General features: G+C 42.2%; 1 protein-coding gene across 3 annotated transcripts in view; it reads left to right on the top strand.

The window, feature by feature from the left end:
* The window catches only part of LOC139408485 (tetratricopeptide repeat protein 33-like), a 47,680-nt gene extending 22,863 nt beyond the window's left edge, over positions 1-24,817 (top strand). Inside the window, exons 3-5 of one of the 3 annotated variants that reach the window (XM_071152445.1) lie at positions 15,310-15,391; positions 18,206-18,337; positions 22,602-24,817. In XM_071152445.1, the coding sequence (XP_071008546.1) occupies positions 15,310-15,391; positions 18,206-18,337; positions 22,602-22,976 (589 nt within the window). In that variant the 3' untranslated portion in view covers positions 22,977-24,817. The remainder of the gene's footprint in view (positions 1-15,309; positions 15,392-18,205; positions 18,338-22,601) is intronic. The other 2 variants (XM_071152446.1, XM_071152447.1) reach the window with 2 other exon arrangements.

Below are 24,817 nucleotides of genomic sequence, written 5' to 3'. Positions count from 1 at the left end.
TACCTGGTTAAATAAAGGTGAAATATATATATTTTTTAAATATGCGGAGATCATCCGTTCACCTACTCTGCGTCTCACAAAGACACAGCGGTTGGAACCAAACATCTCTAATTTGGCCTCATCAGACCAAAGGACTGATTTCCACCGATCCAATGTCCATTGCTCGTGTTTCTTGGCCCAAGCAAGTCTCTTCTTCTTATTGGTGTCCTTTAGTAGTGGTTTCTTTGCAGCATTTCGACCATGAATGCCTGATTCACGCAGTCTCCTCTGAACAGTTGATGTTGAAGTGTCTGTTACTTGAACTCTTTGAAGCGTTTATTTGGGCTGCAATTTCTGAGGCTGGAAATTCTAATGAACTTATTCCCCCACAGCAGAGGTAACTGGGTCTTCCTTTCCTGTGGCGGTCCTCATGAGAGCCATTTTAATCATAGCTCTTGATGGTTTTTGCCACTGCATTTAAAGAAACTTTTAAAAAGTTTTTGTTGTAACGTCGTCATTTAACTTTTAATAACATAACAAAAATGACATTCATTTTCATATTCCATCTATGGTCATTACTACCATTTTGGCTGACGAAACATATTGTCACAAAGTCCATTTATTGCATGTTCTACATAGGCCCATCATACATTCCATTCCTCCATACTGAGAGGACAAAGGATTTTGTCTGCTGTCTTTAAGAAGTTCAATGGGCGAGAGGTGTCATAAAACCCCCCACCTCATACCTCTCGATCTCTCCCCCTCTGGCGGGTGTGAAATATGTCTCTTGTAGGAGTGTGGTCCACGGTAACCTGACCCGAACAGGTTATGACAATATTGACTGACCTTCATGTCTTAACGGGACGATGGACTGTCGTTTCTAAAAAATATAAAACCACTCATATAGTTCTTGCCATAATATGGACTTAGCCCTATTTGGTGAAAGACCATCTTCTGTATACCAACCCTACCTTGTCACAAATGCATTAAGAAGGGAAAAAATTCCACAAATTAACTTTTAACAAGGCACACCTGTTAATTGAAATGCATTCCAGGTTACTACCTAATGAAGTTTGTTGAGAGAATGCCAAGAGAGTGCAAAGCTGTCAAGGCAACGGGTGGCTACTTAGACTGCATCCAATTTTGCTGAGATTCTTCTATCACAGTGCCATCCGTTTTGTCACCAAAGCCCCATATACTACCCACCACTGTGACCTGTATGCACTCGTTGGATGGTCCTCGCTTCATACTCGTCGCCAAACCCACTGGCTCCAGGTCATCTACAAGTCTCTTCTAGGTAACGCTCCGCCTTATCTCAGCTCACTGGTCACCATAGCAACACTCGCTGTAGCACACGTTCCGGCAGGTATATTTCACTGGTCATCCCCAAAGCCAACACCTCTTTTGGCCGCCTTTCCTTCCAGTTGTCTGCTGCTAATGACTGGAACGTATTGCAAAAATCACTGATTTTATTTCCCTCGCTAACTTTAAGCGTCGGCTGTCAGAGCAGCTTACTGATCGCTGCAGCTGTACACAGCCCATCTGTAAATAGCCCAACCAACCAACTACATTCCTCATCCCCATATGTTTTGGTTTTTCTGCTCTTCTGCACACCAGTTTTTCTATCTGCACATATATCACTCCAGTGTAAATTGCTAAATTGTAGTTACTTTGCCACTATTGGCCTATTTATTGCCTTACATCCTGACTCCATTTGCACACACTGTATACAGATATTTATATTGTGTTATTGACTGTACGATTGTTTTCCCATGTGTAACTGTTGTTTTTGTCACACTGCTTTGCTTTATCTTGGCCAGATCGCAGTTGTAAGTGAGAACTTGTTCTCGACTGGCCTACCCGGTGAAATAAAAATAAAAAAATAGCAAAAAAAATTATAATCATCTCAAATTTTAAAATATATTTGAATTTGTTTAGCACTTCTTTGTTTACTGCATGATTCCATATGTTATTTCATAGTTTTGATGTATTCGCTATTATTCTACAATGTAGAAAATAGTTTAAAAAAAATAAGAAAAACCCTGGAATGAGTATGTGTGTCCAAACTTTTGACTGGTACTGTATATATAGACAATATCTAAAGAAATCCGCTCACAATCACACACACTCCAAGATTATGTTGTACAGTATAATCAAATCCAATGCAAGTCAATAGAGAGTGAGGTATGCTACACTATTTTCTCTCCCTCTCACAAGCACACATGTGACATACCACAGACATACACCGACACGCTCGCTCACACACACAAGCAACACCTGGTGGGAAAGCCCAACTGTTTGTTCTGAATTTATTTACAAATAGGCCTAGAGGAGTTTGAAGCTAATCTTGTTTATGTCCTAACTGGTTTCTGTGATTGAATATTTAATTTGTGGGAACTCTATAATACTATGTTTTACCTTTTTTGCTGTGCAATAAATAAAATGTTATTTGTCACATGCGCCGAATACGGCAGGTGTAGGTTCACCTTACTGTGAAATGCTTACTCACAAGCCCTTAACCAACAATGCAGTTCAAGAAATCGAGTTAAGAAAATATTTACTAAATAAACTAAAGTAAACAAATTGAAATCCAAAGTAACACAATAAAATAATAATAACGAGTCTATCTACAGGGGGTACCGGTACCGAGTCAATGTGCAGGGGTAGAGGTTAGTCAAGGTAATTTGTAGGAAGGGGTAAAGTGACAATGCATAGATAATAAACGGCGAGTAGCAGCAGTGTAAAAACAAAAGGGTCGATGTAAATAATCTGGGTGTACATTTAATTGTTCAGCAGTCTTATGGCTTGGGAGCAGACCTCTTTTGACAATGTTTTGGGCCTTCCTCGGACATGCCTAGTATATAGGTTCTGGATGGCAGGAAGCTTGGCCGCAGTGATGTACTGACACGTACGCACTACTCTCTGCAGTGCCTTACGGTTGAATGCTGAGCAGTTTCCATACCAGGCGGTGATGCGACCAGTCAGGATGCTCTCGATGGTGCAGCTGTAGGACTTTTTGAGGATCTGGGGACCAATGCCAAATCTTTCCAGTCTCCTGAGGGGGAAAAGGTGTTGTGGCCTCTTCACGACTCTCTTGGTGTGTTTGGACCTTGATAGTTTGTTGGTGATGTGCAAACCAAGGAACTTAACTCTTGACCAGCTCCACTACAGCACCGTCGATGTGCATGGGGGCGTGTTCGGCCCTCCTTCTCCTATAGTCCACGATCAGCTCCTTTGTCTTGCTCACGTGGAGTGAGAGGTTTTTTTATTTTATTTTTTTAGGGGTGAATCAGCTTAATATTGTGGAAAGATTGTTGCTTCCATCAATGTAATTGTCTGCATCATTTCCAATCCCCCATATATTTTTGGGGGTTAATATATATATATATATATATATATGAATGTTTATGCATGTATATGTGTGTATGTATGTATGTATGTATGTATGTATGTATATGTGTGTGTGTGTGTGTGTGTGTGTGTGTGTGTGTGTGTGTGTGTGTGTGTGTGTGTGTGTGTGTGTGTGTGTGTGTGTGTGTGTGTGTGTGTGTGTGTGTGTGTGTGTGTGTGTGTGTGTGTGTGTGTGTGTGTGTGTGTGTGTGTGTGTGTGTGTGTGTGTGTGTGTGTGTGTGTGTGTGTGTGTGTATGTATGTATGTATGTATGTATGTATGTATGTATGTATGTATGTATGTATGTATGTATGTATGTATGTATGTATGTATGTATGTATGTATGTATGTATGTATGTGTATATATATATATATATATATATATATATATATATATATACCTACCTATATAGATATGCATACTTTTTTTTAGAATATACCTTTATTATTCCCTGGAAACCCTACCACCCTTCCCCTAATTGGCGTAAACTAATAAACAATAACACTTAGGCTTCTACCTTCAGTTTATACATATTATACACATTTTACAGACACAATCTGTTACAATAGTTATATTTAGTTTGTTTTTAGTCCTTCCTCTATTTCTGATGTCCATTCTATTTGTAATTGTGCTATTTCACAACATTTCTGAACCTATATATATTTTACAGACCCCGTATGTTTTACATTGTTTATCTTGTTATTAGTCCCACCCTTCAGCTCCATTCAACCCCTCCCATCTATCTCTTAACACCGTCCGTTTTGGATTTCTATTTGACATATATTTTTCAACTGTGCTGTGATGCTGAACCTTTCTAATCTCATAGCTTCTACAGATTGTAAATTAAAGAAATTATTATATTATTGATAGATTGACTATGGCTTTTCAAATCACCCACTATTGCTATCTGCAGCGTTAGTTCTAGGCAAATGTTGCAGTTCTTCAGCCATTCCTGGACCTGTGACCAAACACGAGCTACATATGGACTGTTCCAAAATAAATGATCTAATGACTCTGCCTCCTCGCAGCAAAATCTGCAGAGCTGGGAAGATTGTAGCCCCCATATATATATACACTGCTCAAAAAAATAAAGGGAACACTTAAACAACACAATGTAACTCCAAGTCAATCACACTGCTGTGAAATCAAACTGTCCACTTAGGAAGCAACACTGATTGGCAATAAATGTCACATGCTGTTGTGCAAATGGAATAGACAACAGGTGGAAATGATAGGCAATTAGTAAGACACCCCCAATAAAGGAGTGGTTCTGCAAGTGGTGACTACAGACCACTTCTCAGTTCCTATGCTTCCTGGCTGATGTTTTGGTCACTTTTGAATGCTGGCGGTGCTTTCACTCTAGTGGTAGCATGAGACTGAGTCTACAACCCACACAAGTGGCTCAGGTAGTGCAGCTCATCCAGGATGACACATCAATGCGAGCTGTGGCAAGAAGGTTTGCTGTGTCTGTCAGCGTAGTGTCCAGAGCATGGAGGCGCTACCAGGAGACAGGCCAGTACATCAGGAGACGTGGAGGAGGCCGTAGGAGGGAAACAACCCAGTAGCAGGACCGCTACCTCCGCCTTTGTGCAAGGAGGAGCACTGCCAGAGCCCTGCAAAATGACCTCCAGCAGGCCACAAATGTGCATGTGTCTGCTCAAACGGTCAGAAACAGACTCCATGAGGGTGGTATGAGGGCCCGACGTCCACAGGTGGGGGTTGTGCTTACAGCCCAACACCGTGCAGGACGTTTGCCATTTGCCAGAGAACACCAAGATTGGCAAATTCGCCACTGGCGCCCTGTGCTCTTCACAGATGATAGCACAGGGCACGTGTGACAGTCTGGAGACGCCGTGGAGAACGTTCTGCTGCCTGCAACATCCTCCAGTATGACCGGTTTGGCGGTGGGTCAGTCATGGTGTGGGGTGGCATTTCTTTGGGGGACCGCACAGCCCTCCATGTGCTCGCCAGAGGTAGCCTGACTGCCATTAGGTACCGAGATGAGATCTTCAGACCCCTTGTGAGACCATATGCTGGTGCGGTTGGCCCTGGGTTCCTCCTAATGCAAGACAATGCTAGACCTCATGTGGCTGGAGTGTGTCAGCAGTTCCTACAAGAGGAAGGCATTGATGCTATGGACTGGCCCGCCCATTCCCCAGACCTGAATCCAATTGAGCACATCTGGGACATCATGTCTCGCTCCATCCACCAACGCCACGCTGCACCACAGACTGTCCAGGAGTTGGCGGATGCTTTAGTCCAGGTCTGGGAGGAGATCCCTCAGGAGACTATCCGCCACTTCATCAGGAGCATGCCCAGGAGTTGTAGGGAGGTCATACATGAACGTGGCGGCCACACACACTACTGAGCCTCATTTTGACTTGTTTTAAGGACATTACATCAAAGTTGGATCAGCCTGTAGTGTGGTTTTCCACTTTAATTTTGAGTGTGACTCCAAATCCAGACCTCCATGGGTTGATACATTTTATTTCCATTGATCTTTTTTGTGTGATTTTGTTGTCAGCACATTCAACTATGTAAAGAAAAAAGTATTTAAGAATATTTCATTCATTCAGATCTAGGATGTGTTATTTTAGTGTTCCCTTTTATTTTTTTGAGCAGTGTGTGTGTGTGTGTGTGTGTGTGTGTGTGTGTGTGTGTGTGTGTATATATATATATATATATATATATATATATATTTTAAATGTTACCTTTTATTTAACTAGGCAAGTCAGTTAAGAACAAATTCTTATTTACAATAACAGCCAAACCCGAACGGCCTATGGGACTCCCAATCACGGCCTTATGTGATACAGCCTGGATCCGAACCAGGAACTGTAGTGATATGCAGTGCCTTAGACCACTGCACCACTCGGGAGCCCAGGCAGGAATCAGGAGGATAGAACTATGGTCAAATTTGCCAAATGGAGGTTGAGGGAGAACTTTGTATGTGTCTCTGTATATAAATTTGCCTGCATTAAAGTCCCCGGCCACTAGGAGCGCCACTTCTGGATGAGCATTTTCTTGTTTGCTTATGGCCTTGTACAGCTCTTTGAGTGCGGTCTTAGTGCCTGCATCAGTTTGAGGTATTAAATAGACGGCTATGAAAACTATAGATACAAATTATCTTGGTAGATAGTGTAGTTCACAGCTTATCATAAGGTACTCTACCTCAAGCGAGCAATACCTCGAGACTTCTGTAATATTAGACATCGCGCACCAGCTGTTATTGACAAATAGACACACACCCCCACCCCTCGTCTTACCAGGTGTAGCTGTCCTTCCTGATGCATAGAAAACCCAGCCAGATGTATATTATCAGTAAGTGTGGGTTCTAGATTAATTGAATCCCTTTTTGACTGTACCCTTTTTGATTTGAACGAAATCTTCCATGCATGTTTGCCCATGGTAGAAGGGGTCAGAAAGGGCTCCAAGATGACCCATTTTGCATACCTCACCCTACCATGACATATCCATGCTCACCCGCATGTTTGTACTGTATGTCTGTGGTATGTCACACGTGTGCTTGTGAGAGGGAGAGAAAGAGGGAGAATTCTGTAGCATGCCTCACTCTCCATTGATTATACTGCGTAATAGACTCTAGGAGTGTGTGTGATTGTGAGTTTGAGTGGTTTTCTTTAGATATATTGGTCCAGACAATGATCAATATCTTAACATGTTTAAGATCAGAGAAAAAACTGTAATATGACTCACTCTCCAGTCTCCATTGAATTAGCTTATACTGCATGTGCTCTAGGGATGTGTGTGGATTTTTAGATATTGTTTTTATATATGTCAGTCAAGGCAATAATACACAGTGTATAAAACATTAGGAACACCTTCCTACTGTTAAGTTGCACCCCCTTTCCCCTACAGCCTCAATTTGTCGGGGGATGGACTCTACAAGGTGTCAAGCGTTACACAGGGATGCTGGCCGATGTTGACTCCAGTGCTTCCCACAGTTGTCAAGTTGGCTGGATGTCCTTTGGGTGGTGGACCATACTTGATACACACAGGAAACTGTTTAGTGTGAAAAACCCAGCAGCGTTAGTTTCATGTCACACTCAAATGGGTGTCACACCCAAATACCATACCCCGTTCAAAGGCACTTAAATATTTTGTCTTGCCCATTCACCCTCTGAATAGCACACATACACAATCCATGTCTAAATTGTCTTAAGGCTTAAAAATCCTTATTTTAACCTGTCTTCTCTTCATCTACACTGATTTGAGTTACATCAATAAGGGACTGACCAGGTGAATCCTGGTGAAAACTATGTCATGGAAAGAGCAGGTTTTCCTAATGTTTTGTACACTCAGTGTGTATACCAACAGTTATTCAGATCTGAACATGTTTAATATGAGAAAAGGGAAAACCGCTGTGAAATGACTCGCTCTCCAGTCTCCATTGACATGCATATGATTTGCTTATAATGCATATATACTCGTTGTGTGTGTGTGTGTATTCCTTTTTTTTTGAGAGAGATATCTATCTATCTATCTATCTGGGCCCGTATCCACAAAGTGTCTCAGAGTAGAAAATTGGTTGTAAGTGGTGAGAATATAGACATTTTACTCCTACTCTTAAGGGTAAAAATAAAAGCTTTGCATGAAGCCTCTCTGGTCATAAGAGTCCCACCTAGTGGACAGATATTTAAGACACCTCATGAGATGTCCTAACCAGTTAAGCGTTACCAGCAGGTGTCCTGATAATTGAAAAACGTAGCGAGTCAGTGGTTCCTGCACCACATGCAATTGCTTTGGAGTTGTTAAAATAATTTTATGATATTTCGATATGATCAATCCATAATTAATCTAGACCTGGGTAGTTGACATGACGCCCCTTTGTTTTTGTCCATGATGGCAAACAATACCTTAAATTGACAACTTGGGTGTCTATATTTCAACAGAAAAGTTAAGTTTATAAAATAGGGCCTTGTAAACAAAATGGGAGTAATGTATAGATCTACGGCTCTTTACCGAAGTCCAGCCAACCTTTTGATACAGGATGCAGTGATGAATATCAAAACTGTCACCTGTAACAAAACGAAGGGCACTATGGTAGATGGCATCCAAAGAGTAGTTGCAGCTGCACTTTGAAAAATGTCACCGTATTCAAGGACAGATAAAAATGTTAATTGAATAATCTGCTTCCCATTGTTTAGAGAAAGGCACAATCTGTTTCTGTAGAAAACGACAACTTTAAATCTTAGCTTCTTAACCAGCTCATCTCTGTTTTCTAAACGTCAAATCCACATCAATCCAAATGCCTAAGTATTTATATGCAGGAACACGTTATATTGGAGAATCATCTAATGAGTGAACATGTAGTTCATCTGAAACGTTCTTACAAGAGTTTAAAATAAAAATGTATTTTGTTTTGCCTGTATTAAGCACACGTTTTAAATCAGCAAGGGATTCCTGTATAGGTATTACATCTTACTGTAATTTTGACACAGAACAACAGTCAGGGCAATAGGATACATAATAATATAATCTGCATATAAATGAAGTTTACCATTTTTAACAGATTGACCAATAGTGTTTATTTAAATAGTGAAGAGAACCGATCCTGAAATCATCCCCTGTTGTACACCTTTATCTACTTCAAGAAATTCAGATTTAACCTCATCAATCATGATGGCTTGAGTTCTGTCACTAAGATAATCGTGAAACCATGAGCCGGTGTCAGAGCTCAGGCTTATCAAGGACAACTTATTCAATAAAATAGCATGATCAACAGGTCCACAAACAAAGCCGCACATTTAATTTGAGTGTCTAAAGCATTGACAGGATCATTAACAACTAAAGTTGTTGCTGTAATAGTACTATGCCCAGGCCTAAACCCAACATGTTAAAATTTGTCTAAATTAGGCATGCCTATAAGTTGGGCAATTGAAGACATCTAGGGCTTATGTTAACTTTGATTGTGTTCGATAAAAATGATAGGCCTTTCAAACGTTTGAATGCGAAATTGTATGCAGAATTATCGCCATGTGACTTGATGCCTAGGGTGTAATTTTGCAACAAAAGAATGTTTACTCCAAACGGAAAAAGCAAACGAGAGTTTCTATTGGACAAATGCAGGTAGGTCTCTCCCCGTTTTATTCAGGTAGATCGGTTTTTGTTGCAAAACATTTACCACTGCAATTTTTCATGTACAGTCACATTGACCGTGTTTGTCTGAAGCGTGTTACGTATAGAATTCACAGATGGCGATGCCTCATTGCGATTGTTAACTCCCCATCATTTGTAACAATGGCAATGAGCATCATCACTATCTTTCCTTTGAAGTACCTCAAACTGTCGTGATTACCAGCTGAGATGAAATTTTTGAGTCATATTTGATTTGAGTTGATTTTACTCCTGGCTCAGAGTTCGTCTGGGCAGTGTCTTAAAACCTACTCTGAGCTGGGAGTTTTTTGTGTGTTAAAACTGGTTTTAACAGGATTCCTATGACCTTCTCTGAGATCCTCTTTGGATATGGACCCTGATCTGATTATTTGAACATGACTTGATTCTTGAAATGTACCCGTTGAGTCCAGAGACTAAATACAGTGCGGTACAGAAATGGCTGTAGTTCACAAATTACAATGAGGTGAATCATATATTTGGCGTATTTGTGCTTAGAACAGGTCAAGTAGAAATACTATATCCTTTTAAACCATTTTTATTCTGAAATGTATTTCAAAATACATATGATGAATGATTTATTTCACATTTTCTCAAAATCCCAAACTTGACACTGGAAGTATGATACACAATGACAATTGTAAAATTTCCATGTGGTTTGTGTAGACACGTGCAAACATTTTTGCACCAAATTTCATGTATTTACAGCAAACAGAATTTGTTCTATGGCACATTTTGATATTGTACAAAATATAGTTAGAGGATGTGAATGGGTTAAAGACTGCTCTGGAACCTTGGCAAATAGTATTTTTTTTCTTTTTTTTTACCTCCTGCTTTGGGCTGGATTTGTGAATGTGTAGTTCATACATGCATAGTCTATGATCAGAATTGCTGTTTTACCTCAATTAGCCACATAATCCCTCGTTTCAAAGCGACTATTTACTGGAAGCTGTTCAGTGCCGTTTTCCCCCATGTGGGCCAGCCCCCTAGCAATTCGAATTCAAGCCAATGAGCTTCAGCCCCTTGCCATTTGAGTGACGGCTAGCAAGATGCACACACAGCATCATTCTTGTTTGAGTTTTTCAAGGCTTGTTTGGAGCCTAATCCGTAATATTATTTTATGATAATAGAAATACTGTATATATTTCTACAACTCATCAACTATTCAGTCCTTTCCAAGACCCAGCTACTCTGTCATATCCAAACTCTCCAACCCACCCATCCTCTCTTTCTTGCTCGTTCTCTCACTCTTTCTCGCTCTCTTTCTATCTCTCTCCCTATCTCTCCCTCCCTCCCTCTCTCCCCCCGAGTTTGTCTTTCATCAGACTTTCAGCATCAGATATTCATAAGCTTTTTATCCATGCCAGAGAAATTAATATCATCAATCGTTCTTTGTCTTCAACCGCATAAGTGTTTAGCTGGAGGGAGCTGACTGTCAACGGCTGTCTGAAATGGCACCCTTTTTACTAATGAGGGCCCATAGGGCTCTGGTCAAATGTAGTGTACTATATAGTGAATAGAGTGCCATTTGGGACGCATATACATAGTAATTACTAGACCGCTATGTCAGTGTATCATTCTGTTCTCTGCTCCATAGTTGTCCTTAAGTGGGATGATGATGATGATAGTAACAAATGCAGCTCTTAACACTGTTTTTCATCATTTAATTGTAATAAGATATTCAGAAGTTGGTGTACTCAATGCTGAGTCAGATGCTGAGCTATATTCAACCTCAATGCTTTTTGTCATCGTGTGTACATTGTGGTTATATAGTAGACCGTCTGCATACAGAATTACCCTGTAATGTAGTCATGCAGCCATTTGAACTGCATGTCTTTGCTCCTTTGCACCCCAGTATCTCTACTTGCACATTCATTATTTGCGGAATTGTAATTATTTTGCCACTTCGGCCTATTTATTGCCTTACCTCAATCTTACTTCATTTGCACACACTGTATAAAGACTGTGTTGTTGACTGTACGTTTGTTTACTCCATGTGTAACTCTGTTGTTTGTCACACTGCTTTGCTTTATCTTGGCCAGGTTCCAGTTGTAAATGAGAACTTGTTCTCAACTAGCCTACCTGGTTAAATAAAGGTGAAATAATAATAATAATAAAAAATAAAAAACATGTTTATTTTTGTCATTTTAAGGAGTTTTCAATGACATGATGAAGACAATCCAATTTGACTCGTTAGTCATTAGTCACTGAAATTGAATAATCAGCTGATTCTCAGTGCAAGAGGCGTCATTACAGTCCCTGGTTCGAATCCAGGCTGTATCACATCCGGCCGTGATTGGGAGTCCCATAAGGCGGTGCACAATTGGCCCAGCGTCGTCCGGCTTAGGCCGTCGTTGTAAATACGAATTTGTTCTTAACTGACTAGACTAGTTAAATAAAGGTTAAATATATATATATATTTTTATATTATGTCCAGCTCAAATATAACTATCAGGCTTATAATGGGTTTCGAATTAGATTCGACTCACATGATCACACATATTAGGCTAGATATAAAATACGTCATGTCTGCCATCGTGCTTGTACAGTATGTGACCTTTTGTATATAACAATTTACCTTTCAGCCAATGAATGCCCATATATCTGACGTTAGTTGATATTGCTCCTCTTACTTTAACAGACCCATGTTGCCAGGGGTGACCAAGTGTAGAAAGATGGTTAGTCAAAAGTAACTGGATTCTGCTTAGGAAACAATGTCTCTTGATTTCTCTGGTTCAGTGTAGCTGGCCAGGGGTTTGGCGGTGCTATTCATTAGGGCATGCAAATCAAACTTTATTTGTCACATGCGCCGAATACAACAAGTGTAGACCTTACGATGAAATGCTTACTTACAAGCCCTTAACCAACAGTGCAGTTCAAGAACAGTTAATAAAATATTTACCAAATAAACTGAAGTAAAAAATAGTAAAAAGTAACACAATAACATAACAATAATGAGGCTATATACAGGGGGTGCCGTTACTGAGTCAGTGTGCGGGGGTACAGTTTAGAGGTCATTTGTAAATGTAGGTAGGGGGAAGTGATAAAGTGATAGATAATAAACAGAGTAGCAGCAGTGTGCAAAACAAATTGGGGGGGTCAATGTAATAGTCCGGTGGCCATTTGCAGGGAATCACTTTTAAAATGTGTCGCAACAGATTTTTCCCCCCACCTTTATTTATACAGGTAAGTCAATTAAGAACAAATTATTATTTACAATGATGACCTCATTGGAACGGTAAGTCCACGTAGGCCTCTCCGTTTCAGTCCAATTTCTGGTTTGGTGCATAATGAACTGGACCCTGAATCTGGCCGGGAAGGGATATGGTTTAGGGTTTTCCCCCACCTCTAAACACATTGACCCTGATGTCAGCCTCTCATTAATGAGGGTTAGATCCCCCTGATGTAATTGGACATCTCCCTGTTATTAGCTAACTACTTGTTTGTGAGCGGAGGCCTTTTGCAGTTTACACACTCGTGTGCGCGATTGTGTGGCCATCTGGGTGAGTCAGCCAGAAGAAAATTGATCTGATTTTAAATCCTGCACACAAATTCTATGAGCTTAACTTCCTCTTTTTCGGACTAAATCACTCACTCAGTCACACTGACTTTGGGTAAACAATAATATAAAACATTTTCAGGTACATCTTCTAACTGTGTTTACACTTTAACAAAGAACGCCCTATTTGTTTTTCGCTGACGTCATGGGTGTGTGTGTGTTGCAATAATAAGCACAGCAGGTATTAACATCATCATTCGAATATGACATTTTCACATAATGGCCTAGTTGTTCAGCTTATTGCGTTCTTCCTGAAGTACATATGGCTAGGCTAGTTGGTGTGGTTTGATCCCATTTGATCATTACATCTTAGCCCATCATGATTGACATCTTAGTCCATAACCTGAGTTACTCACGGCAGAGGTATGCTTATAGGTATTAGATGTAATCCTTTTGTTTGGATATGTCTGTATGGTATTATCTATGGCTGGAAATTGCCAGGGACCTCACAATATATTATCACGATACTTAGGTGCCGATACGATATGTATTGCGATTCTCCCTGTTTTTTAGGTATTGCGATTCGATACTGTGATTTTATTGCAATTTGATATTCCAAACATGTTGCTCACTATATGTCTGCTGCAGATAGAAGACCAAGAGCATAGGAAAACATTTAGATCAGTCAGGGAAATAACATGTTTTCAGCCCTTTTAACTCTATTTAAAAATAATAGTTTTCTATATACTTCAAATATCAAATACTTCAAATATAATATTGATATATATCTATTGCCCCCTCCACCCCATCACTAGTGTTAACTAAATAGGTCATAGGCTTATTTCAGTCCTGTACACTACACTATCTCTGGGTATGTTTTCTGTGGCTAGAATAGAGAAGGAACTTGGGACATGTGCTGCTGGCTTGGATACATATGCACATCCAGTGTTTCTAAGCAGGTTCAAAAGATAACCTCGAAAAATGTATCAACCACGGTGGAAAAACTTGAATCACTTTGGAAAAACAGCCGATGGTAGTCATCTCGATTGCTAGAACCATTTCCTTTCAGAGTCCTAGTTCATTTTTTAAAACCTTTATTTAACCAGGCAAGTCGGTTAAGAACAAATTAGTATTTTCAACGACGGCCTAGGAACAGTGGGTTAACTGCCTTGTTCGGGGGCAGAACGACAGATTTGAACCTTGTCAGGTCGGGGATTCAATCTTGCAACCTTTCGGTTACTAGTCCAATGCTCTACCCACTAGGCTACCTGCCACCCCACCTGACGGGTGACGAAGAAGACAGGTTGATTTGAATGTATTTTTTGATTTAACCTTTATTTAACTAGGCAAGTCAGTTAAGAAAAAAATCTTATTTGCAGTGACTGCCTACACCGGCCGAACCCGGACGACGCTAGGCCAATTGTGCGCCGACCTATGGGACTCCCAATCACGGCCAGTTGTGATACATCATGGATATGAACCAGGATGTCTGTAGTGAGTGACACCTCAAGCACTGAGATGTAGTGACTTAGACCGCTGTGCCACTCGGGATCCCACTTGATAGCCACATGGACTCAACAGCAGACAATAAATATAGCTGAAGTAACTCATGTTGATCCATAGATTACCACTGATATCATATGGTATTTAATAAGCTAACAATCCCTTCAATAATACATGTAATATTCCCAGATGAGGGACAACCACACAGGGAGTGTCTGATTCCATAACTTTATTGGATTTCCTATCAACCGTAAGCTGTTCATACAGTGTGTGCGTATGTTTGCATTCCACAATGAAGGTTAATAAAACCGAAGGCTATCTGTGGGCGTTGGTGTCGTGTTACAGCATCAGTCTGTTGGCTGATCCTAGTCTGTCTGTCCATCCGTCTGTCAGTAGTGGGTCATTCAGCCTCCCAGACAGACGTCAGACTATGGCCTTGCGTAATTGAACTCTTAACCAGAGGCGTTTAACAATAATTCTTATGAAAACTTTAACACAACAGTGAGTCTGATGTTCTGCTGTTTGTCACGGCTCCATGTAGCTCCGTCTGCTCACACTGGTGCGGCATCAAACAGGTGAGGCACGTAGAGAGATCAACACCACTAAGCTAAACAGTGATTCTATGCTTTATGTGGTCTTTATAATGCTCTCTTTCCTGTACTCCCTCGTCTTCTGTAAGCCCAGTATAGCCACAGTACAGTAGTTGAGATTTTCCCAGTTTGCTTGTATGCAACGTTTGTGTGTGAGTACAGTTTGTAACCCTGACGGTGATAATGGAAGGCCGTTTTATTTGTGTTCTCCTCAGACACTGGGAGGCCATTAAGAGGTGGGATGAAGCCATCCAGCTGACTCCAGACAACCCTCTACTGTATGAGATGAAGTCCCAGGTACATTACAATACTACAGCTCTCAGCCACTTATCCTTCTCCTCCTGCTGCTCTCCCTCCTCCTCTTGCCCCTTCTAAGCCTCTACTGTACGAGATGAAGTACATTACATGACGTACATTACAGTACTGCAGGTCTCAGACACTTAACCTGCTTTCCTTCCTGCTCTCCAACTCTCCAGTCCCCAGACCACAGCCAGCATGTTAGGGCCAGGTACGTCCACTTGGGACCGGGTTCGGCCACTTGGGACCGGGTTCGGCCACTTGGGACCGGGTTCGGCCACTTGGGACCGGGTACGTCCACTTGGGACCGGGTACGTCCACTTGGGACCGGGTACGTCCATTTGGGACCGGGTACGGCCAGGTACAGCCAGATACAGTGTCTGTCTCTGCTACACACAGAACATTTTGTTTTGTATGATCCCTTTTTTCTCTTTCTTGTTCTCTGTGCTGGTACAGTACAAATATAGTGTGTCTTTCAAAGATTTCAAAGTGAATCTCTTCATATAGGGATAGTAAGTAGAGGATAGACATGGTTTGTCCTAGATGGTCAAAGATTGTGTGTGTCACACTGTGTGTGCAGTGTGCATGTTGACGTGCTCATGATCCCATGTCATCAGGATGTTCTCAGTTCTCACCTAACCCTCTCCCGGCTGCCACATTGGTATGCTTTAAAGTTAGAGCAGAGGACATGGTTTGGTCGGCATGGTGTTGCCAATGTGGAAACCATCCAACCTGGGCTCCACTGGGACTATCAGTGTGGGAACCATCTCATTTTGTGGGCAGTGTGCACATAGCCTGTCTTCTCTTGAGAAGGCAGGCCTCTCTCAATAGCAAGGCCATGCTCACTGAGTCTGTACATTAGTCAAAGCTTTCCTTGTGTCAGTCACAGTGGCCAGGTATTCTGCCACTGTGTACTCTCTGTTTAGGGCCAAACAGCATTCCAGTTTGCTCAGTTTTTGGGTTAATTCTTTCCAATGTGTCAGGTAATTATCTTTTTGTTTTCTCATGATTTGGCTGGGTCTTTCTCCCTATCTTCCTTCTTCCCTCCCTCCCCTGACACTCAGGTGTCAATGAGATTAGGCTAGCTAGCCAACAGAGATGTGATTGGGGGGGAATCATAGAGCAGAGCAGTGGGCTATCCCTGACTGTGATCTGTAGTCACACCACGTGTCCCCACACTTCTCCAATGGTATCTGTACCACAATTAACTTTCTCCTTATATATAGCCTTAACCTTTCCAAGCAGCATTTTCTCTCCCCACTTTTAATGGCTGACATTATCAACCATGATATGAAATCTGAGAAGAATTTAATTACGTGTCCTCATTTAGCCAAGTTCTCAAATACTCAAATACTGTATTTGTGGCTGCTAAGTAACTTTATTGGTCATGTTTTAGAAGGGACACATAAAGAGGGGTCACAAACACGCAGAACTCTATGCTCTGTAGCAGGGGAGACATTTCCCCCCCCTCATTAACTATATTCTGATGTGTTTCATTACACAGTTTTAACACTGTCTGACCGGTGCAATAAAAATATCTGTCCCCATTAGTCCAGTCTCTATCAGTTGGGCGTTCTCCACATGCTGCACGACGAGCTCTAGGAGTCTCTTATCAGGCGTTAGACAGCTCTCTCAGCGCCAGAAGACTGAGACAGATGCAACTCAGACATTTGCCATTCACTTTCTCTTATCACCTTCCTCCCTTTAACTCAATTAGCCTCTCTATGACATGCACTGTCCTCTTTGTGTCTGTCCATCACACTCTCCTTTGAATGCCTAGTCCTCCTGTGTTCGTCACTTTCTCCTTTGAGCGTTTTGATTGGCGTGAGATCCCATTGCAGCTCAGTCATCACTGATGTCTTTCTGTAAAGCTGCATGAGGCATGAATGTTGAGGACTAACTTTATTGTCCGTTGAATATAATGTTTACCCTAGAATAATAGTCTAAAACAGGATATGAGAGCGGGGAGGGGGGGGTGTTTCAAAGACTTCACTGTTTGTTATTTCCCCACACATGTCAACATATATCATCTCTGATAAACCACATTTATTATTCTCATGTCTTAAACAATCACTTCTTGAGTCACGTTTCTCTCTTGGTTAAACAAAAGCAGTGTCTCAGTATGCTGGTTCCGTCCTCTCTACCTCAGTACAGCACAGTGCTGAGGTAGCTCCTGTGGTCTGCAGTCCAGAGACCGATGATTAGCAGTATATCACTAAAGGTCCCTGTGTATCATGGCCTTGAACCTCCCAGTACTCTATCCTCATTGTAATGTAATAGCAGGTTATTTACCAGGATCCTGCCCCTAGTTTGTCTGGCATTGCTAATTATAATACATAACGTAGACAATAAGACTGCACTATAACGTCACGACCAGCACATTTTCCACAGGCACGCCACTAAGGAATATCCGTCAGAGGATGACTGGCTTCACATGCATAGTGATCAGTCCTCTGGTGCCGGGTGCTGTGATCTAATTTCCTACTGACCGCTGAATTGACAAACAGGCCTCAGTTATCTCTGTCACTGATGCTGGGATGGTGGAGGAGTGCGACTGGCTTATAAGTGACGTTAACCATCCTCACCATTTTGTGAGTTACTTTGTGTTGCCTGTGTCACCATATCTGTTTATTTATCTGTTGCTAAAGTTGAATAGAATGTTCCTTTATTATATTTTTTATTCAGGATGCAAATGTGACTTTTCCCCTAATCCCAGAGACAACACACATACAGTTTACTTCCGTGATGGTGCAAAATATGACCCTTTATGCAGAGTCTGTTTGACCCTTGCCCTCTGACCCTTGACCTCTGCAGGTGCTGACCATTCTGCAGGAGGTGTTCCCAGCAGTGCAAGCAGCAGAGATGGCTGTGAAGCTCCGCCCCCTGTGGTGGGAGGGCTGGCAGACACTAGGCCGTGCCCAGCTCAGTCTGGGTGAGGTGGACCTGGTCAGTTTTACCACCTACACATTTTCCACACTGTCGTGCCAACCCTAAACAAACTGCTGTCTCGGATATTTTCTTTTCACATGGTCCTGTTGAGCACAGTTCCAGCAACTTTGGAGGATGTGTAATCAGGCCAGCTTCGTACAGCTTGGTTGGCTCTGCTAGGATTGGCTCTGCGAGGTTTGGCTCTCTAGTGTGAAAAGCAGGTAACCTAACTTGTGATCCATGAACAGAAAAACTAAGATTGTAGTGCATAATGCACTTCTCCCTCTGACATCACTACAGGGTTAGCAGGTGGCAGAGTCGTACGTGTCTCGCATGTTACTGTATGGAGGTGGGACTGTAGGGAAGGGGCCCTAGCTTGTCTGTCATCCCCACAGACACTAAAATGTCAGTCATTACCCTGAGCTCTTATTTTTAACTTTTCCCTGTCTCGCTGGGATAAAGTTGCTCTTCTTTTAAAGCACACCCAAGTGCCTGGGGCATGGAAGATCACTTAAGGTGTCCCACAGTGCATGCCTGAACCTGTATGAAACCTGGCTGGATCACAGTTGGACTGCTGCTCTGCCTCTTAGACAGGAGAGAAAAAACACCTAGCTGAACTGAGAACCCCTATGGCTAATGGCCCTGTGTGTACATCTCTACATCTCTAATGTCCCAGGGCAACTTAACTGTCAGAAGTTTACCCAAAACAACAATGGGAAGTGTTGAAAGTTACCTGAGCTATAGCCCGCCAAATATATACACGCTTACATATATAATGGAGAGGAGAAAATGCCAGTCTATTTTTAGAGGGCCTTGTTCAGTCTCGTTTCAGGACGTTGTGTGCATCGACATGTTTGAGTAGCGCCCTGTTTGCACAAAGACGGGCGCAGTGATCTCTGGCTTCACATACACATGTCTCTCTCTCTCTCTCTCTGTCAATTTCTCTCTCTCTCTCTGTCCATTTCTCTCTCTCTCTCTGTCCATTTCTCTCTCTCTCTCTCTCTCTCTCTCTCTCTCTCTCTCTCTGTCCATTTCTCTCTCTCTCTCTCTCTGTCCATTTCTCTCTTGGTCACTTGTTTTTTTCTTGTTCTGTTTCTCCCTCTCTCTGTACTTCCTCCTATGTATCTTTCTTTCTCTATGTATTTACCTAGTGCCCTGATTGACTCTGAATGGAATATGTGCTATTATAATAAAACATCCCATTTTTATATGTAGTGTATGACAAAAGTAGGCTATCAGATCTAAGGGGCGGTTTTGTCATTTGGTTGGGGGATCGTTGTTGAAATGAGAGAAAGAAGGAGCACAGAAGACCTAATTCCATCTTTGAAAGATCTGTTTGAAAGAACTGTGTGAATACAAACCATTTATCCTATGAGTCTTGACTTGCCAGAGTTCATTTGTCAAAACCTTTTTTTCTTGACAGTTTCGCTTGACTTAGCCTTTATAGTAGTTTTGTTTGCATACTTGTTCCAGTTGGGCAAACCAGTCCATTTCAGGAATGTTGGCCTAATAAGAGCTGAGGTCTCCTTTAAGACTGGTATTTGAGGAGATTAGAGAGACAAAGTTGTTTAAGTCCCATCCTTTTAACATAGAGATACAGGCCATAATAGTCCAGGTGTGATTGCTGAGTCCTGTAATGGTGGCTAGTAAAATCTCTTCACCATTCTGTCAATCATATCGTGTTCTCATTTGGACCCTGAGAAGAATAAGAGGAGGTAGAGAGAAAGCAGGAGAGGGAGAGTGTGCAGGAGAGATGGTGAATGAGAGAGGGCAAGAGGATGCATCTTCACCACCCATGGGATAAGGAGTGTACAACTAAATAATCAGGGCCTGGAGTTTTCCCTGGTAGCCAGAAAAAGATCCTGGCACTACCCATAGTATTAGTAATAAATAATAATATATTGAATGTGTAATGTGCTTTTCGTAGAAAAATTATGTCGAAGCGCTACAGTTAGTGAGTTAAAATAATTAATAACAAGAGACATAAACAAATAAGAACTCAACTAGACCTGCCCATTGACACAAAGAACACCTCTGACGCTACAAGGCCAACAAGGAACACAGCAATAACTAACTGAAGGCCTTCCCAAAGAGGATGTTTTTTAGGCCAATTTTAATGGAGCCCAGAGTCTGTGGTGCCTTCAGGTGGTCCGGGCGTGCGTCCCAGAGGGGGGGTGGAGCGAGCCCAATCCCCCCATGGAGCGGAGCTTGGTCCGGGCGTGCGTCCCAGAGGGGGGGGTGGAGCGAGCCCAATTCCCCCCCCATGGAGCGGAGCTTGGTCCGGGCGTGCGTCCCAGAGGGGGTGGAGCGAGCCCAATCCCCCCATGGAGCGAAGCTTGGTCCGGGCGTGCGTCCCAGAGGGGGCGGAGTGAGCCCAATCCCCCCATGGAGCGGAGCTTGGTCCGTGCGTGCGTCCCAGAGGGGGTGGAGCCCAATCCCCCCATGGAGCGGAGCTTGGTCCGGGCGTGCATCCCAGAGGGGGGTGGAGCGAGCCCAATCCCCCCCATGGAGCGGAGCTTAGTCCGGGCATGCATCCCAGAGGGGGTGTGGAGCCCAATCCCCCCCATGGAGCGGAGCTTAGTCCGGGCGTGCATCCCAGAGGGGGTGTGGAGCCCAATCCCCCCATGGAGCGGCACATGGTCCGGGCGGACGTGGAGGAGCTGGCTATTGCTCGACCCAAGGTTGCGGGCAGGGTAAAGGGATAAGAGCAATTATCTGCTTTTGAGATTTATTATCTAACAATCTTATTTCCCAAGGGGATAAATAAAGTTGTATATCTTTTTAATCTACTGATGTGTAAACACTGATGCTGATCAGTGCCTTTAGGTTAGAATGAGGGGGATGAGGTTATTCTTGGTCATTACTGAACCTGCATCAGCCCCATCTTAGAATGAATCACCTAACAAAAGCTTGAGTCATTTGAGTTTGGTCTGTCTGAGATACTTTGTTATTAATTTGAGCTCTGACAGAGATAGCTGGAAGCTTCTAATGGTATTCAACTGATTTCGGTCACAATCAGATGTAATTTGCGAACTCAACAATTATCATGAAAAGTACTTAGTGTGAGATTAAAGATTAAATTCATAATTCCACCGGCAGGGCAATGGTTTGATTTATTAGCCCATTAGAATGTGAAGTATGATTTGCCCTCCTCCAGAGTTAGACAATTATGTGTAAATCTATGTGCTTATGACTGGTCAGGTGAATGATGGATGGAGGCTGTAGTAATGATGCGGTGAATCGCTCTATAAATGAAACTAATGTGACAGGAATGAGGTTTTGTTGTAGCTGACATTCTGAAGAGAGACGCTTCACATTGTTGCTAGTCTCACGCTTCCTCACATCAAATTAGAGGAATTATTATGCAGAAACGGCAGACCTGCATACGGATCCTTTTGAACGTATTTCTTCCGGGACATAGGGATCCTAGGAAACGTATCTATTACGACTTTAACTGTTCACTCTACAGATGGTGGGACTGAAAAGAGAGTGCTATAGATTCTTTGACGTCCTTTGGCTTTTAGATGTACAGCATTTTTTACATGATTACTGTAGACCGTCTAGTAGAGTGATCTTTGATTGTAATATGAACGAACCGTCAACATGTGACTTTCTCTGTAGCATTGGAGTTGTTTTCTGTTTCTTCTCAGCAGGCATATTGTGACCAACAACACCCACTACTCCTTTTAGTCTCAGAGCAGATCTAAATCAACTGAATTGAATACATTTGTGTCTGATTTCAAAACAAAGCCCTGAATGTTTTCCGGATAATAGTATAAAAAAGCACAAACCACCCCGTTTGAAAACATAAATGTACATTAGAGACCTTCCCTTAACTTTGTTCATTTCCATGATTCCTATTTCAAGACAATTGCACCCCATTCCCAGTGAAAGGGTCTGATTACCATACACTAGCAATGTACATAGAAACAGGACCCCTGGGGACAACCATAACACTACAGTTGTTTTTACTCATCAAGCTTCTCCAATGGTCATATCACGTCAATGCTTTGGTATTTTGTTAGGATCCCCACTAGCTGTTGTGAAAGCAGCAGCTTCTCTTCCTGGGTTCAACATAAAACATGCCATTGTACAGAACACCAATAGGCAAGAACAGCTCAAGGACAGAACTACACAAAATCTAAACACCTTTCCTTTCAAAGCCTTAAATCTTCCCCAATAAATATTTGTCCTTAATACCAGTCATTTGTGTTAATCTTAAATCAATAAAAAGATGTTAACAGAAAGGAAAATAGCACAAAGGTCTTCGTCTTGTCAACAGGCGGTGAGGTCCTTCCAGGTAGCGGTCCACCTGTGTCCGTCAGAGCGCCCCCTCTGGTCGGATGACCTGGCGTGGGCGCGGCAGCTGCTGCAGCAGAGACGGACGGCCCAGAACCAGACCCAGCGGGAGGAGGAGGCCCAACGGGATGTCCTGAACCCTCCAGAGCTCCAGCAGGACTACGACTTTGAGTCAGACGAGGTGGTGGTGGCCTGCGCTGCCGTAGCCGAGAGACAGAGACGCTATGAGGAACTGAAGAGGACAGTCGTGGTTGTCGACGCTGAGGGGAATTCTAGGGAGATACCTGTGGAGGAGGCGGGGTCAGGGGACATACCCTCTTCATCACAGGATCAGTTGGTCAAAGCACGGGGACTATGATCGGTCTCTAAGGACTTATGGGCTAGAATGGATCTTATGGACTGAAATTGGTGTTTTTGTTGTTTTGAGTCTTTAGTCTTATGCATGTCATTATGGTTTTCTGCTTTAGTCTACAACAGACTGTGGGTGATAGAGGTAGATTTAATCAAATAGATTTTTGTTTTAGTGTGTTATGTTTTCACTATTTATCAATGCTCTCATATTACTGGCATTTAAAAGACTGAATTTGAGCGTAGCCAAAAATAATTATCATCATCATTTGGCACTCAAGAGGTCAATTGTCACTCATGTTGATTAACCCTCCTCCTGAAAAGAGGATCCCATTGTGTTTTGGAATATGTCTGTCAGTCCCATTTCTTAGACACATTCAGGGCCGGTTTCCCCAGACACAGATTTAACCTAGTCCTGGACTAAAAAGCTTTTCACTGGAGACTCTCTATTGAGCTTGCTTTTCCATCCAGGACCAGGCTTACTGTGTCCGGGAAACTGCCCCTTAGTCTTTTGAAATGTCTATGAGAACATTTGTCAGATGACCAGAAAATATCTCCCTGGAAAACTCCTCTCACTTGAGTCTATCAGTCAAGCTGTTATTAAAAAAGTTTTCGAATTGCAGTTTCATGCAACATAAAGTCGCAGTTGGAAGTGCTATTTCATAATGACTAACGGACTGGTCTTATCAGTTGGGAAACTCTGTCTCCACGGTAACTCAGAGAAATAAACCCCACAGAGAAATAATATTGCATGTGTATTCCCAGAATTCCAGCTGAGTGTTAGGATTTGTGTGTCATATGACCCTCCATAGGGGACAGGTGAGCTGCTAAAACAATATATCCACCTTGGCCCTGAAATCTAGCAGCTGGATAGCGCTGAAAGCTCTGTGCAGTCAGCCTGGACTGGCCATGCTGAAAAGCCTAGAAGCTAGAACAGTCATTGAATTTGAATGGCATCTTCTAATAACAAGATTGTTTTCATGGGACACTCAAGGGGTTTTGTATGACTAAAACAGGCTATCAGATTTAGGGGTTTATTATTGGCGATATTAAAGAGAGGCGCTGTGAAAGAGGATTCATGTATCCTCCTTGTCTTTATTAAAATCATATTAAGACCATTTTGTCATAGGTATCTCTCAAATATATTTCCTAATAGTACAGCGTTAAAAGGAGTTTTCTGACAGAGGGAAATGGCCTCGTTGTAGAACATGAACGTCCGGGGATGCTTTGGGATTTAAATAGGGCATTACACGTCAGGAACATTTTGTCAATACAAATCATTAGACAATGAATTGTTATTGGTAAAGAACTACAAACAGTACCTATGCCATTGTAACTGGTATTTGGTAGGATATGTGTTTTGGTCGTCACTACGATAGAAGTAGGCAGAAAAGCAGCAACTATGGGTAAAAGCAGACCTGGTTCTCTCAACAAGTCAACCACACTGAGGGTACGTGTTGTGTTTACAGTGCAAACATCTGCTGATGTTGCCAAAGCCATTCAAATCATTTAAACACCTGGCACAAAAATTCTCAAAACTAGTCTGGAGCATAAGATTGTGGTAGCGTCTCAAAATGGGGCCTGAATGTGTTTGTAACAATAATTAATTTTATACGACTTGAGTTCATTCACTGGTAATGTGGGGGACGATAGGAGCTGTAAACAAATAGTGGGAGAGGGAACAACTGTTTAGACCATGAGAATGCTCATGTATAATGTGAGTTATATTGATGTTTCTATAACTGACCCAGCTGATGTAGTAATACTTTGTTCTGTAAATAATGAGAAAATGGATCCGTTTTACCTGTAATGTGTCAATTGAAAATAAATCAATTGGTTGCACGTAACATT

Source organism: Oncorhynchus clarkii, chromosome 5 (assembly GCF_045791955.1).
Source record: "Oncorhynchus clarkii lewisi isolate Uvic-CL-2024 chromosome 5, UVic_Ocla_1.0, whole genome shotgun sequence".
Classification (NCBI taxonomy): domain Eukaryota; kingdom Metazoa; phylum Chordata; class Actinopteri; order Salmoniformes; family Salmonidae; genus Oncorhynchus; species Oncorhynchus clarkii.
Note: the sequence above shows the minus strand (reverse complement) of the source record. Positions and strands in the feature narration are given on the sequence as shown.